The following is a 16,920-nucleotide window of genomic DNA, read 5'->3' on the forward strand; positions in this document are numbered from 1 at the left end:
TATCTATGTTTCGAATCTATTTGTATGCTTTTGCTAATTATCAAATCTTGTTTTCTAGGGAAAAAAATGCCTGTTCTAAGTGTCTCACAAGACATTTGCAAGAGAACACAAAATATCATCTACAGACAGGTGTTTGGCATAGTGGTAAAGATAATGCTTGGGATGCCTGTATCCGTTACCAGAATCCCTGGTCTGAGGCCCATTTCCAGCTTCCTGCTCATGCACACCCTGGGAGGCAGCAGACGATGGCTCAAGTAGTTAGGCTCCTGGCAACCGTGAGATGACAACTGAACTGAGTTCACAGCTTCTGGGTTCAGCTTTGCTTAGCCCCGGCTGTTGTAGGCATTTGAGGACTGAACCAGTGTCTGATTCTTAAATGAATAAATAATTCAAAAAGTTTTTATACAGAGTATAATAGTGCTTTTCTGTTTTTTCACTAAGTAAGAAAAAGCAGGCCTGGCATCTTAAGAGTCTACAGGAGCGGGGCCGGCGCTGTGGCACAGCGGGTTAAAGCCCTGGCCTGAAGCATGGGCATCCCATATGGGTGCTGGTTCTAGTCCCAGCTGCTCCACTTCCGGTCCAGCTCTCTGCTGTGGCCTGGGAAAGCAGTAGAAGATGGCCAAGTCCTTGGGCCCCTGCACCCACGTGGGAGGCCGGAAGAAGCTCCTGGATCCTGGCTTCAGATCAGCACAGCTCTGGCCATTGCGGCCAATTGGGGAGTGAACCAGCTGATGGAAGGCCTCACTCTCTGTCTCTACCTCTCTCTGTAACTCTGTCTTTCAAATAAATATAATAAATCTTTAAAAAAAAAAAAAAGTCTACAGGAGCAGCTGCACACATCTACATGCCCAGCTCCCCCTGTGCATTTGCATGGGCACCCCCTCCCTTGCATGCACATATTTAACATCTGCAGTCTAAGTGACTGGGCCGCCACACCCATACTCCTCTTCTTCCCAAAGCTGATGCACTTTCTATAAGTAGGGAAACAGTTTTGATTTATTTGAAAGAGAGAGAGGGAGGGAGGGAGGGAAGGAGACAGACAGACAGGTTTCCCATTCACTGGTTCGCTCCCCAGATGGCTGTAACAGCCAGGGCTGAACCAGGCTGAACCCAGGAGCCAGGAACTTCATCTGGGTCTTCCACATGGGTAGCAGGGGCTCAAGTATTGGGTCATCCTCTACTGCTTTTCCTAGGCCATTAACAGGAAGCTGGGTTGGAAGTAGAGCAGCTGGGACACGAACTGACAACTGGCGTTGCAGGTGGCAGCTTTACCAGCTACGTCACAGTGCCAGCCCCATCAGGGAGACCTGTAGTAGAAGTTCAGGCGAAAAAAAGAACAAGAACCTGCCTTGTGAATCTTGTCACCTTGAGGGCCTGCATGTACTCACAAGTCGTGAAGGTGAGGACGAATCCCTGCCTAAGTCAACAGCTGACTTCAGCGTCCCCTCCTACCCTGCTCATTCTAATGAGTGAGCACTCAGAGTGAGCACTGCGCCACACTTTGGATGACCAGTCACTAGATGTGCTGGGGACAGTGTGACAGCAGAAACTAAACACCGAAACTGCAGTCACAGGGGTAGAGGCTGTGGACCTGTGGGTCCTCGCAGGATGAAAGCCCATTTTTGAATTCCCCTTTTTTGGCTATGCTCTGGGGGGGCGAAGGCTTCATGTGACACTCTCGAAGCCTGTGTTATTTTGCTTGGTCAGCCCCAAATGTGTTCAGGAGTTGGGATCATGGTGGGAATCAGACAGTTCACACAGCTTATCAGAGCCAGTACCTTAGTTTTCTTGACATATATCAATTGTGTTATCACAAGTAACTTAAAAAAAAAATCGATTTATTTATCTGAAAGTTAAGTTAGTGTTACAGAGAGAGAGAGAGAGAGAGAGAGAGAGATTGATTTTCCATCCACTGGTACATTCCCCAAACGGCTGCAGCCCCAGCTGAAGCCAGGAGCCAGAATTCCATCCAGGTCTCTCATGTGGGTGGCAGAAGCTCACGTACTTGGGCTTTCCCAGGCCATTAACAGGGAGCTGGACCAGAAGTGGAGCAGCCAGGACTCAAACTGGTGTTGACTTGGGATGCAGGTGTAGCAGATGGCAGCTTGACCAGCTGTGCCGCAATGCTGGCCCCCATGAGTAACTTAAGTTAGAAGTGATACACCTCTTCTTGCGTGAATGAGAGGGGCTTAGGAATGTGTTCCTTCCCTTGGGCAAAACTAAGAGCAAGGATGAACTCATAATATGTGGAGGAAACACACTTGTCAAATACCACAACTACTAAAATAGGCCCATATTAGAGAAGAGGAACAGTCTACTGAAGAGCCAGCTCCCTAGGGCTGAGTCAGAAGGTAATGCTGGGGCCAGCACTGTGGCATAGCGGGTAGAGCTGCTGCCTGCAGTGCCAGCATCCCATATGGGTGCTGTTTCGGGTCCCGGCTGCTCCACTTCTTATCTAGCTCTCTGCTACGGCCTGGAAAAGCAGTGGAAGATGGCCCAAGTCCTTAGGCCCCTGCACCTGTATGGGAGACCTGGTAGAAGCTTCTGGCTCCTGATTGGTGCAGCTATGGCTGTTGTGGCCAATTGGGGAGTGAACCAGTGGATGGAAGACCCCCCCCCCCTTTCTCTCTCTGTGTAACTCAGACTTTCAAATAAATAAATCTTAAAAAAATAAATAAATAAAGTAATACCTCCTGGACTATTAGGAAGGTTAACACTGCATAGCCATCAAAGTCTTTTAGCTTCTAGAATAGAGATTCTCAACCGAGATGGATGAATGGATCAGAATGACCTAAGAAACTTTATTGTCTGTGTTCTCATGCTGATACTGACCCCTGCCTCCCTGCAACATTTGTTATTTGTGTTCTTTGTGCGTATTCTTTGCTTGCTATAAACAGGTAGATACTCTCCTTAATTGTTTGGGAGTCCTCCTCCGTGCATGCTATCTTTCTCAAAAACCAAACATGGAGGCTGCTGCTGTGGTGAAGTGGGCTAAGCCTCTACCCATGGCACCAGGTTCTTGTCCCAGCTGCTCCTCTTCCCATCCAGCTCTCTGCTATGGCCTGGGAAAGATGGCCCAAGTGCTTGGGGCCCTGTATGCACATGGGAGACCCCAAGGAAGCTGCTGGCTTCAGATGAGCTCAGCTCTGGCCATTGCAACCATTTGGGGAATGAACCACCTGATGGAAGACCTCTCTCTGTCTCTCCCTCTGTCTGTAATGCTACCTCTCAAATAAATAAAATCTTAAGAAAAAAAAAAAAAAAAAGAACATATCACCTGGTTGTGATTATGAAAGTCTTGAGATGTTTTAAAAAAACAAAAACAAAAACAAAAAAACAAACATGGCTCTGGAGTAGTGACCAGCTCAAGGTCATATAGCCATACTTCATAAATACAGTTATGTCAAATATTTTACAACTTTCATATAGCTTTCATATAAGAATTTACATATTTACTTTATAAGGTTTAGACTATTTTATAAAAATACATTTCATAGATTGATATTTATATATCACATATCATATCATATCATATCATATCATATCATATCATATCTATCTCTACACCTTTAAAAGCTGGCCTGAATTTTGACAACTCATACTATCTCTAATTCTATCATCAGTGGGGGACCTGTCCAGGAGAAAGGAGATAGGCAGGCAGAATGGCTCTGGGACTTGAAAAAGTTCTGCAAACTGCTATGATATGAGTATGTTTTGCAACTGAGCTCATATAGGCACTTAAGCCCCAAAGTCACATGGTAACGGACTAGAAGGTGGAAATGTAGTTCAGTTATGGTGTTTAGGAGGCAGGACTAGTAGGAGGGCCTTAGGTCACTGGGGGTGTGTCCCTGGAAGCTAGTTCTCGTGAGAGGGCTGCTGAGAAAGCCTGAATGAGACCCTGCCTCTCTCTTTCTGCTTCCTGGTTCATTCTGTGACATTTACTCTACAAGTGCTCCATCACTGCCAAGAGCAGAAGCCAAACCAATGTGGCTGCCCCTGTTTTTTTTTTTTTTTAAAAGATTTATTTATTTGAAATCAGACATACAGACAACGAAGGGGAGAGAGAGAGAGGGAGGTCTTCCATCCACTGGTTCATTTCTCAGGTGGCCACAACAGCCAGGGCTGGGTCAGGCCAGAGCCAGGAGGCTCTTCCAGGTCTTCCACATGGGTAACAGGAGCCCAAGCACTTGAGCCACTTTCTGCTGCTTTCCCAGGCACACTAGCAGGGAGCTGGATCAGAAGTGGAGCAGCCGGGACACAAACTATTGCTCATAGGGGATGCTGGCATTACAGATGGTGGCCTTACATGCTACGACACAGTGCTGGCTCTGGCTACTCCATCTTGGACTTGAACCTTTTTCAAATTGTAAATTGAAAAAAAAAAAAAATCCTCTCTTTCCTAAGTAGCTTGTCTCAGGTATTTTGTTATAGCAACAGAAAGTTGACTAACACACATACCAAAGGCCGAGAGACAGAGCCCTAACAGGGGCCAGACATCTCCCTCAGGAGCAAGGCTAGGTGCAGGGTCCGGGGTATAGCTAATACAAGATTTCTCTGTAACAAAGGGTCTTTGTCCCAGTGCTGGGAACAGCAAGGTTAGGAGGACTCTGTGCTTCCGGAGTACCAAGGGAGAGTTTGCTGACCCATCTCTGGGGGTGGGGAGGGACAAATGCAACCTAGTTCACAGCATTTATATTTCCTGAAGAGATGGCTGGATCAATGTATGAAGTACTCAAGACATTAGGAAAAGTGATACTTCTCGCAATCTGAATTAAAGATGTCGATTCTGAGCAGTGGGATTTTCTGGTGAAAACAAAGCACTCTGTCACCATGGTTGCAGGATCTGTCACAGTGGATTTTCACAGGACCTGATGCATGTAAAGTTCTTTGGAATGTGGGCCTCTCGGGGGATTTAATTCATAGTGGGCAAGTTAGAGGGACCTATACCTCTACTCTGGGTGCATGGCAGGGCAGTTAGTGAAGAAGCTGACCAACCCAAGGACGTAATGCACTGAGGTCAGAAACGGCATCTTGGGGCTGGAATGTGGTGCAGGCAGTAAAGCTACCGCTTGCTATGCCAGCATCCCATACGGGAGCACTGGTTCAAGTCCTGGCTACTCTGCTTCCTGCCAATGAGCCTGAAGAGGCAGTAGAGGTTAGCCTAAGTACTTGGGACTCTGTCACTCACGTGGGAGATGACAATGGAGTTCCTGGCTCCTGGATTCAGCCTGGGGCATATCTTGCTGTTGTAGCCATTTGGGGAGTGACCAAGCAGGTGAAAGATCTCATCTCTTTCTTCTTGCTCTGTCACTCTGCCTTTCAAATAAATCTTTAAAAAAAAATAGTGTATTGGGCCGGCGCCATGGCTCAACAGGCTAATCCTCTGCTTTGCGGTGCTGGCACCCCGGGTTCTAGTCCCGGTCAGGGCACCGGATTCTGTCCCGGTTGCCCCTCTTCCAGACCAGCTCTCTGTTATGGCCCGGGAGTGCAGTGGAGGATGGCCCAAGTGCTTGGGCCCTGCACCCATATGGGAGACCAGGATAAACACTTGGCTCCTGCCTTCGGATCAGCGCGGTGCGCCGGTCGCAGCACGCCGGCCACGGCAGCCATTGGAGGGTGAACCAACGGCAAAGGAAGACCTTTCTCTCTGTCTCTCTCTCTCACTGTTCACTCTGCCTGTCAAAAAAAAAAAAAAATAGTGTATTGGCTAAGTGACTTCAGCCTAGCTTGAGGGGCAGGCATTGGATATAGCGGTCAAGCCACCACTTGGGATGCCTACATCCCATACTGGAGTGCCTGGGTTCAAGTTCCAGCCCTGCTTTGACTGCAGATTCCTGCAAATGTGCACCCTGGGAGGCAGCAGAAGATGGCTCAAGTAGTTGGGTCCCCATTACTCACATAGGAGACCCAGATTGAGTTCCTGGCTCCTGGCTCTGGCCTGGCTCAACCCTAGCTGTTACAAGCATTTGGAGAGTGAATTGGCAGAAGGAAGATTCTCTCTCTCTCTCTGCCTTTCAAATAAATAAAGCAGATTGTAAAGAATCTGATTTGGAATGAGGAATAAAAGGGAAAAAATATGAATTATCTGTATCAAAGGTAAAGTTTCTTCATGAACAGCAAAGTGTCTCAGGGATGGGTATGGCAGACAGCACAGGCAACTCCTGCTCTGTATGGCACAGAGCCTCAGAGATCAGGGCTGGGACTAACTTTTTATTAACTAGACAATTTGCAGGGTGGAAAAATTTAAGGATGCAGATAAGGTTTCTTCTTGGAAATGCAAGTCATAAGAATAGTCCCGGCCGGCGCCGCAGCTCAATAGGCTAATCCTCTGCCTGCGGCACCAGCATCCCAAGTTCTAGTCCTGGTTGGGGTGCCGGATTCTGTCCTGGCTGCCCCTCTTCCAGGCCAGCTCTCTGCCCGGGAGGGCAGTGGAGGATGGCCCAAGTCCTTGGACCCTGCACCCGCATGGGAGACCAGGAGAAGTACTCGGCTCCTGGCTTCGGATCAGCACAGTGTGCCGGCCGCAGCAGCCATTGGAGGGTGAACCAACGGTAAAGGAAGACCTTTCTCTCTGTCTCTCTCTCTCTCACTGTCCACTCTGCCTGTCAAAAAAAAAAAAAAAAAAAAAAAGTCCCTCGAGGATAATACAGAACATCATTAAATGAGTGATGGTGTAGACAGGTTGTAAAAACAACGAGTTTAGAAAACTGTGAAGATGAACCATCCTTAAAGGATGGAGAGCTAGCAGTCGGAATGGAGGTTAATCTTGGAATCACTGTAGAGTGTTCCCTGGTGACACTGACACCTTAAATGTTCCAATGCTTTTAAAAAACAAGGCCAAGAAAATGCTAAGAGTAAGACGGGAGAGCAGACACACAAAAGCACTTTTCTGCAGCATCACGCCGCAGCTCCAGCCACGGCACCACGTGTCCCCTGGCTGCGCACGGGCATACAGTGGTCCAGGATGGTTTTCAGGGCCTCATCACCAAGACCGCTCCAGTGCTTCGTGGGGAAAATGTCGCCACATCTGGATGAGAATGCTAGGACTTACTTAAGGAGGTCGATCCCCGAGTTGCTGAGTGTCTTACAGGTATACACTACGGATCCAGCCTGGGGATGTGGGCACTGAGCCTCTTTTTCCTCAACCCCACATGCATGCTGAAGAACCTTTAGAGGAGTATCACTAAAACCAAAGAGTTGCAGAGGGCATCTTTTAAAGATAAAGCAGGAATGGGTGTTCGGCCTAACAGTAAGACGCTACTGTTGAAGACACCCACGTCCCACACTGGAGCACCTGGGTTTGATGCCCAGCTCCAGCTCCGGATTCTAGCTTCCTGCCAATGCAGACCCTGGGAGACAGCACTGACGGCCTGAGAAGTCAGTCCCTGCCACTAACGTGGGAGACCTAGATTGAGTTCCCACTTCCTGGCTTCAGCCTGGCCCAGCCCTGGCCACCCCAGGCATCTGGGGAGTGAACCAGTGGTTAGAAACTCCTTGTCTCACTCTCTCAAGAAAAATAAATAAATAAAGTAAATGTATTAGTTACTGGCTTTTTGTCTTTCTGCTCCAAATTCAGCCTTTATTCTTGTACTGTGAAACCAGATCTGTGCCCTTAAGGGAACTTCCTCTGCCAGCTAACAGAATCCGAGTCTGTAAGCAGAGGTGCTTGAGAGACACTGCAGGAGGACAGGTCTGCTTCCCAGTCTGTGTGTGCCAGCTTGGAAGACTCCTGCAGGGCGCACACTTGCTGGCAGCTTCCCCAGCATCCCTTGGGGGCAGATTTCGGGTAGAGAGCCTCTGGTGAGACCCTTCCCAGTGTACAGTTTTCCTAACGACTTTAAAGGGTGGATTTCTGGCAAATTCTGCAGGAAAGACAACTTAGCAATTACACTGGCATCCAGTGAGTCGTGGCTGAACCCACCTGGGATCACAGGCCTGGAGAGTAGGGGCTGTTCTTGAGGCACAGCCAAGGGGTTGTGACTGCTTAACCTACCTGCTCTTCCTATATTCTCTACAGCTCTCTTCTTACGAGTCCATCTTGTTACCCCAACCCTAGGTCGTAGTTATTAAAGCTTTCCCTGGGCAAATCTATAGTTTCTCTTTCCTGAGTGGACCTTCACTGATAGAGTAAACTTAAGAGGAATATTCCATTGTAAGATGAAAGCAGACAAGGATTAGGAACAAGATCCATGCAATTATGAAAGGTATGGAAAACATGGAAAAGGACTTATTCCCTGAACCCAGTTTATGACAACAATGGGTCCTAACTTTGTAAGGTGAGCTGTAGGAGAAATGAAAGTACTCCTTTGTGTACTTCCTTTGTTGTACTTGCTGCTGTAAGAGGCGATGGAACGTGCAGAGAGGGGCTGGTGCTGCAGGGTAGAAGGTTAAGCTTCTGTCTGTGGTGCCAGCATCCCATATGGGTACAGGTTCAAGACCCGGCTGGCTGCTCCACTTCTGATCCAGCTCCCTGTTAGGGCCTGGGAAAGCATTAGAAGATGGCCCATGTCCTTGGGCCCCTAGACCCATGTGGGAGACCAGGAAGAAGCTCCTGGCTCCTGGCTTTGGATCAGCACAGCTCTGGCTGTTGTGGCCATTTGGGGAGTGAACCAGCGATGCAAGACCTTTCTCTCTGCCTTTCCCTCTCACTGTCTGTAACTCTACCCCTCAAATGAATAAAATCTTAAAAAAAAAAAAAAAAAAAAAAGGTGAAGAGAGATTGTCTTAAGATTGATTTGGATAATTTCAAGGAAGATAGATTTACAAATAATTAAGGGAAACAGAATTTCTTTGGAAAATTGTATGTAATGCAACAGGAAACAAACAACACTAACTTTAGGCCAGTGTTATTCATCTACGTGAATTTTTAAATTTTAAAGATTTATTTGAAAAACAGAGTTACAGGCCGGTGCCGCGGTTCAATAGTCTAATCCTCCGCCTGCGGCACCAGCACACTGGGTTCTAGTCCCGGTTGGGGTGCCGGATTCTGTCCCGGTTGCCCCTCTTCCAGGCCAGCTCTCTGCTGTGGCCCGGGAGTGCAGTGGAGGATGGCCCAAGTGCTTGGGCCCTGCACCCGCATGGGAGCCAGGAGAAGTACCTGGCTCCTGGGATCGGCGCAGCGTGCTGGCCGCAGTGGCCATTGGAGGGTGAAAGGTAAAGGAAGACCTTTCTCTCTCTCTCTCACTGTCCAATCTGCCTGTCAAAAATAAAAATTAAAAAAAAGAAAAAAAGAAAAAGAAAAGCAGAGTTACAGAAAGAGAGAAGGAGAGACAGAAAGAGCTTCCATCTGCTGGTTCGCTTCCCAAATGGCTGCAATGGCAGGGGCTGGGCCAGGCTGAAGTCAGAATCCTGAAACTCCATCTGGGTGTCCCACATGAGTGGCAGGGCCCAAGCACTCCCATCTTCCACTGCTTTCCCAGATACATCAGCAGGAAGTTGGATGGGAAGCGGAGCAGCCGGGACCAGCGACCATATGGGATACTTGTGCTTCAGGAGGTGACTTAACTCATTGTGCCACAATGCCAGCCTCTACATGGAATTTTTAAAAAACTTATGGTTTTACTTACATAAAAATAGTCTGATCAACTATCAGAAAGCGGAGTTTCACCACATGGTTTCATTGCTTCACATCTGTATGTGAGAGCACATTGGTGTCAGATAGCACCAGCTCATCTGACAAGGCCAAGGGCAAATGAATGAAGTTGAACCAGCTAAATTAATATTATGCTAGTGCCTTACAGAAGCTAAGTGACAACCAGAGCTTGAGTGTTGGCATTTTGATGTAGTGGGTAAAGCCACCACCTGTGATGACAGCATCCCATTTGGGTGCTGGTTCGAGTTCCGGCTGCTCTACTTCCTTTCCATCTTCCTCCTAATGTGCCTGGGCAAGCAGCAGAGGATGGCCTAAATGCTTGGGCCCTGCACCCATGTGGGAGACCTGGAGGAAGCGCCTGGCTTCACACCAGTCCAGCTCCAGCTGTTGAGGCCATTTGGGGAGTGAGCCAGCACAAGGAAGATCTCTCTCTCTAACTCTTTCAAATAAATAACATACATTTTTTTAAAAAGAGAGAGAATTGAGATTTTAAAGCAGTTCAAATACAGAAAAGCAGGGAGTAGAATGAAATTATCAGCAACGCATGTAGCATAACCATCCCTAAGGTAAAAGGGATCAATCAGTACCATGTGTATACTGTCCACTTAACTTCAGAAAAATATCATTTTCCACAATAAAGTGAAGATTCTTGACAGTTTTATTTATTTAGAAGCAGACAGACAAAGTTCCCATCCACTGGTTCATTCCCCAAATGCCCCCAAAGTGTAGCCAGGAAGTCACTCCAGGTGTCCCACATGGGTGGCAGGGACCTGTGTACTTGAGTTGACACCTGCTGCTTCCAAGGGGACGCGTTAGCAAGAAGCTGAAATCACAAACAGAAAGAGGACTCGAACCCAGGTGCTTCTGATATGGGATATGGGTGTCCCAACCAGCATTTTTAAAAAAGATTTATTTATTTACTTCAAAGAGTTATAATGAGAGAGGGAGAACTGAGGTGGTGGGGTTAGTGAGAGAAAGAGAGAGAGAGATCTTTCATCCACTGGTTCACTCCCCCGATAGCTGCAAGGGGCAGGGCTGGGCCAGGCTGGAGCCTGGAGGTTCATTCGGGTCTCCTACATGGATGGCGGTGGCCCCAAACACTTGAGCCATCTTTCCCCGGCTTTCCCAGGCTATTAGCAGGGACCTGGATCAGAAGTGCAGCAGCTGGGATAAGAACTAGCTACCCCATAAAATGGGGTTCCCCCAACCAGAGTCTTAGCTGGCAGGACAAACACCTGTCCCAACAATTTTATTTTTTACTTACATTTGTGACTTCTTGTTTTGATTTTATAGAGGAATAATAGCCATAGGCATTTTAAGGCTAAATTTATATTTGTAAAAGTAATACAGTAACTCTGGAAATTTACTAGAATTTTTTTTCTTTTAAAGGGGAGACAGACTTGTTAGGATTATTTTTATATTGTGATGCTGATATCTGATACTAACCAAGACGTGACTACATTGTTAGGTGATATGCCACTATTTCTCCTAATGTTTGATTGGGATCATTTTATACATATGACAAAGGACAGATTATTCCTTAGGTAAAGTTAGGTGACACTAGTAAATTCTTTTTGGCTTCATTACAAACTGTTTATAACTTGCCGGTGTGTACAGGAGGCTAAAAGAAAATAATTTTATTATTTATATCATTAAAAGCATATTTATTTAATTTGAAAGGCCATGAGACAGTGAGAGACTGATAGACACAGAGGCCTTCCATCTGCTGGTTCACCCCCCAAATGCTTACAATAGCTAGGGCTGGGCCAGGCCAAAGCCAGGAGCCAGGAACTCAATTCATGTCTCCAATGTGAGTGGCAGGAACCCAGCTATTTGAGTTATCACTGCTAACTTTCAGGGTGCACAGTAGCAGGAAGCTGGAATTGGCAGTACAGCAAGGACCTAAACCCATGAATCATAATCACTACATCTGCTCCTATTATCTGTATCATTTTACAAAGTAAAATTATGCTTCTTATAGAATGACTAATTACTTGATCTTGCTACTAAAGAGTCAGCTAATGCATAAATTAATTTTATTGGTCAGATGAATTATCAATGGCTTAATAAACTGCAGTATGCACTGCCTATTTCTTATCATAATAATGGGATTCTTTCCATGGTACTTTTAAATTCCTTTCTAATAATCTCTGGACTTAATGAATTAAATAAAGTTCAGAAAAATATCACTTAATGTGTCAGTTTAAATAATTATGGCAATAATCTAAATTTATTCAAAATAATTGAATATTAAGATCTCTCAGTAAAATTATTCTGTTTTAGACTACACACAAACAAAATTTTGTTGTCCCAGAAGTTATTAACAGTAGAGTGAGTTAGTCTTGATTGCTGCCAATTATGTTATAAAATGTGTAGTGCATGTGTTTTTAATTTAAGACAAAATTAATCTGAGGACTTCTAATTCTCTGTTGGTAGCAAACATTCTGGCATCAGAGACTGGATAGCTCATATAACAACAAAGTAGATTCCCAAAACTAAAAAAAAATTCATAGCTAACAGTTTTTACCAGTATTAAAAATACTTCCCCAAGTTCTCCATTAGTGGAGTTTTAGGAACAAGGCACGATCACTTTCATTTTTGAAAACGTCCTCATGATGCTGTCACTATAAACTTAAGGGAATAGAAAAGCGATTTTTCTTCTGCTCGTGCTCTTTTCTTAACTATTTTTAGCAACTGCTGTGTGCTTCAATGAGAAGCTCTGTTACTCATAAGATAAGCAATATTGCCCTCTACATGACATTTATTATGGAACAGACCCATGACTCACTATAATAATATTATGCAGAGCTAAAATACAATTGTTCCCGTCCAAAATTGTTACAATGCATCAAGGGTATGGATATAGTCCTAACCAGGGTATATATGTGGAGGGCACCAAAAAGCTTGTGGAAAATGTAATGAAAAGATAAGCATATCTGGGTGCAAAAGATTTTTAAAATCCATGCAGTTTTTGTCTTACTATGCATTTTTCACAGAATTTTTGAAGTAGTGTGTGTTGCAAAAGGAACTAACAAATTACTTCCTGTAATTTTCTTTAACCGTCACAGGAAAACCTCATTATCTTACTTAAAGACTCAAGGAAACAGGCACTTTACCCTTCTCAGAGTACAGAGTTACAAATTTGCCAAAAATTAATGCAGCCAAACAAAAAATACATCTTACTGTTAAAACACTGAAATTCTGTCAGGCCCAGGGAACTCAGGGCAGGCAGAAACCATGGTGCTTTGCTCTCACACGTGTTGGTGACAAAGGCCCCAGTGTCTAACTTACCTATCCATGGTCACTTTCGATTGGTGTGAGGTGACCACAAGCGGGCTGGGCACTGGTGCTCCATTTCCTGGAGAGTTTGTCATGCCTGGAAGTGCAGACAGCTCTGGAGGCAGCAAAGGAGAGAGAACAAAGGATTACTGAGATGCTCCTATCTAATCCAACCCAGGAGCCAGCATGCTGGGATTTCCGTTCTGGCTTTCCTACTGGAACTCTCTGTGCCCCCGTGTCTTCATGGACACCAGTACCTACCACACAGGCACAAAGTACTTGGAATGGCGCCCAACACATTGTAAGGGCTGAAATAAGTGCTGTTATTAGTTTTGCTCATACTAACTTGACTACACTTGCTGGTTCACTCCCCACTTGCCCGCAACTGCCAGTATTGGGCCAGGCTGAAGCTGGGAGGAACCCAATTTGGGTCTCCCCCATGGGTGGCAGGGAACCAAGTCCTTGGGCCATCACGTGCTGCCTCCCAGGATTAGCAGGAAGCTGGGATTGGTAGCAGTCAGGAATCAAACCTAGGTATGCTGATCTGGGATGTGGGAGACCCACGCAGCACCTTAAAGACTGTGCCAAATGCCCTCTGCTCAAACAAAAGTTATGTGAGTGTTGATAAGAAGAGGCATGTCAGCGGACAAGTTTTCCCCTTCCTTCTTGCCTTTGTTCACTCTCAAATTCAGGTACGAAAAATACAGAAAAGAATCGATAAGATAATAGCAGGAGGGGGAAAGATGACATCAAGAATGAGGAGCATCAGCCCCTCAATCTTGATTACAACCTGAACTAATCATTCTGATGACTTACAGCCTTTATCTACTACAACGCTCTGGGAGAGCGCATGCTCAAAATGCCCACAGCGCTGAGCCCCAACTGCTGCCTGCAGTGCTGGACTCCCATATGGGCACTGGTTCAAGTCCCGGCTGCTCCACTTCTGATCCAGTTCCCTGTTAATGGGCCTAGGAAAGGCAGTAGAAGATGGCCCAAGAGCTCGAGCCCCTGCACCTGAGTGGAAGACCCAGAGGAAGCTCCTGGCTCCTGGCTTCGGTTCGGCGCAGCTCTGGCCACTGCAGCCATCTGGGGAGTGAACCAGCGGATGGGAGAACTCTCTCTCTCTCTCTCACTGCCTCTCTCTCTCTCTACTTCTCTATTACTCTGCCTTTCAAATAAATAAATAAATCTTTTAAAAAAAAAAAAGCAACAGGATTAATGTGCAACCACCAGGACTATGTTCCAAACACACAAAATTAAGGTATCTTTAAAGAGCACAAAAAACTCACTATAAAGGAACCATGACATCTAAGAAGCAGAGCAGCTTCTACTGAAACAAAACCAAATCCCCCAATCCCATGATACTTTAGATGTGAGCAGCCTTAGAGGTTACAGGGACCACTCTTTCACAAACATCATTTGATTTGATCCTTAATCCAGCCCTGAGAGGTACTTAGGCTTTTTTTTTTTTTTTTTTTTTTTTGGACAGGCAGAGAGTTAGAGAGAGAGACAAAGGTCTTCCTTTTTGCCATTGGTTCACCCCTTGAGTGGCCGCTGCGGCTGGCGTGCTGCACTGATCCGAAGCCAGGAGCCAGGTGCTTCCTCCTGGTCTCCCATGCGGGTGCAGGGCCCAAGGACCTGGGCCATCCTCCACTGCCTTCCTGGGCCACAGCAGAGAGCTGGACTGGAAGAGGAGCAACCAGGACAGAACCTGGCGCCCCAACCAGGACTAGAACCCGGGATGCTGGCACCGCAGGCAGAGGATTAGCCTAGTGAGCCGCGGTGCCGGCCTAAGCCTGTTTTTAAACAGAAAAAAATGAGGTGCCTCTGGTCCCTTCTTTTGTATTGATATTGCAGGTGAGGAGAAGGGAAGAGTGAATAATGAGCCATCGCCAGGTCTCCCATATGTGCAGTCAGGAAGCCTCTGTGGCATTGTGGGAGAACTGGGAGCTGGTAGCCTGGGCTGCAGCTGTCTAGGCCAGGGCTGTAACTGGCCTTGAGCGCCCCCTGGGGGCAGACACTGTGCCAGCTAGCTGCTCATTCTGAATTCCAACACCTACCACAGGGCCTGGCACGGGAAGGGCTCTGGGACCTCCCAAGGCTGCAACAGTGCAAGGTATGAAAGATACCTCGACACACAAGGGGCATTTAATCCCTGTTAACTGCATTTGATTACTAAAAGTAAGGTTAATTTCATATTTGTTTAAACCACAGTTGGCTTAAAATCACTGAGAAATCTCTGCCCAAAGCTTATGTAGATAGCATGTAAACATCTAATGAAATCTCAGCACCTCTTTAGTTGCCCCTCTATCCTGAAATCAGATTTAAAAGACATAACATCAAAACCCTTTACTGAGAAAGACTATAAGAACAAGGCGTCAAAATGTTCACAGTTCTTGAGAACAAATATAATAATGAAATTAATTTTCTTAAGGAAATTATTCTTTGTATGTTTAAAGACACGAGGCATACAAATACAGATGAGCATACATATATGATGGGAGATGAGTTAACATCTTAGTCAATCCCTTACAGCACAAACAGGTGTGAAAAAACATCTGGCATGACATGGCCAGCGTTGTGGCGCAGCAGGTAAAGCTGCTGCCTGAGTCACTGGCATCCCATGTGGGTGCTGGTTCAAGTCCCGGCTGCTCCACTTTGAATCCAGCATCCTGCTAATGGCCTGGGAAAAGTAATATAAGTTGGCCCAGGTGTTTGGGCTCCTGCATCCACGTGGGAGACCTGGATGAAACTCATGGGCTTCGGTCTGAGCCAGTTCTGGCCGTTGCAGCCATCTGGGGAGTGAAATAGTGGACGCAAGATCTCTGTTTCCCCTCTCTCTGTGTAACTCTGCCTTTCAAAGAGATAAATAAAATTTTTATTGCTGTACATCTGAATGGACGTGGGCTTCATGACAGAAGTACCTGTTTCTCCAGTGACAGCTCCCCTGAGGATATCGCCATTTCTCTGATCAATGGTTTTCTACCAAAAAGACAAAGACAGACTTTTCAAAACCACAGTTCCAAGTGAAAGGCAGGCAGCAAACAGGAACGGGGAGCAGTGGAAGGGCCGCCTCCGTACCTTATCTGTGGCGTCTGTCCTCCGGGTCCTCTTCATAATCTCCTCAAGTCGCTGTGAGAAAGGAAGGGATCAGGAGGGGATTAGACCCAGAGAAGCAGCTAGGCTGGCACCGGCCCCCTACGACATCGACAGGCTGCTAGCACGTCTGGTATTTGGGGAAAATAAGTGCGCTGGTTTGCCTTCACAGGAGTTATTCAGGAAAGCTGGAGGGACTTAAGCCCCAGAAGTGAAGGAACCGTTTTGGGCAAGGGCCGCGACCGAGGAGCTGGTCTGCAGGGGCAGAGCACGTGTGCTTTCTGCCAGCAGTGAGTGAGTGTCTTCAGGTGGCTCCAAGCCTGGGGAAGACTCGGAGCGCTTTGCCAACCAGGCAAGCGCTGTCAAACCAGGTACCTTCTTCCTCTCCAGGCGCTCCTGCTCTTCCCGCTGGAAATGCCTCTCCCGCTCCTGCCGGACCCGCTCGGCTTCTTCGCGAACACGAGCTTCTTCTTCCTTCTGAAGACAGAAAGGCGGGGCAGGGCTCGGCACAGGGGCTGAATGCTGCCTGGGACACCCATGTCCCACATCTGAGGGCCTGGGTTCAAGTCCCGGCTCCACCCCGATCCCAGCTTCCTGCACACGTGCTCCCTGGGGTGCAGCAGGTGAGGGCTCAAGGACTTGGATATCTGCCACCCATGTGGGAGACTCAGATGGTGCTGCTGGCTCCTGGCTTTGGCCTGGCCCAGCCCTGGTTCTTGCGGGCATTAGGGGAGGGGGACCAGTGGATGGAGATCTCCCTTTCTCTCTGCCTTTCAAATCAAATGAAAATAATGAAAAAATGCTTTAACAAGTTGAGAAATAGCGTAAAAAAAGATATGAAAGTAAAAAGAGGGCCTCTGCTTCTCACAAACGTGAGAAGCCATGCCTGCTGCCCAGTCTCTCTGACACGCGGAGGCAGCGGCCTGAAGGCAGAAGGCATGTGGGTGGGAAAT

At 46.9% G+C, this 16,920-nt stretch overlaps 1 protein-coding gene across 2 annotated transcripts in view; it reads right to left on the reverse strand.

Annotated features, from left to right (window-relative positions):
* The window catches only part of MAP7 (microtubule associated protein 7), a 197,004-nt gene that overhangs the window by 5,269 nt on the left and 174,815 nt on the right, over positions 1-16,920 (reverse strand). For both annotated transcript variants that reach the window (XM_062186817.1, XM_062186816.1), the window contains 4 exons: positions 16,343-16,444; positions 15,953-16,003; positions 15,796-15,853; positions 12,884-12,986 (listed from right to left, as the gene is read on the reverse strand). In XM_062186817.1, coding sequence (XP_062042801.1) covers positions 12,884-12,986; positions 15,796-15,853; positions 15,953-16,003; positions 16,343-16,444 — 314 coding nt within the window. The remainder of the gene's footprint in view (positions 1-12,883; positions 12,987-15,795; positions 15,854-15,952; positions 16,004-16,342; positions 16,445-16,920) is intronic.

Source organism: Lepus europaeus, chromosome 3 (assembly GCF_033115175.1).
Source record: "Lepus europaeus isolate LE1 chromosome 3, mLepTim1.pri, whole genome shotgun sequence".
NCBI classification, from domain to species: domain Eukaryota; kingdom Metazoa; phylum Chordata; class Mammalia; order Lagomorpha; family Leporidae; genus Lepus; species Lepus europaeus.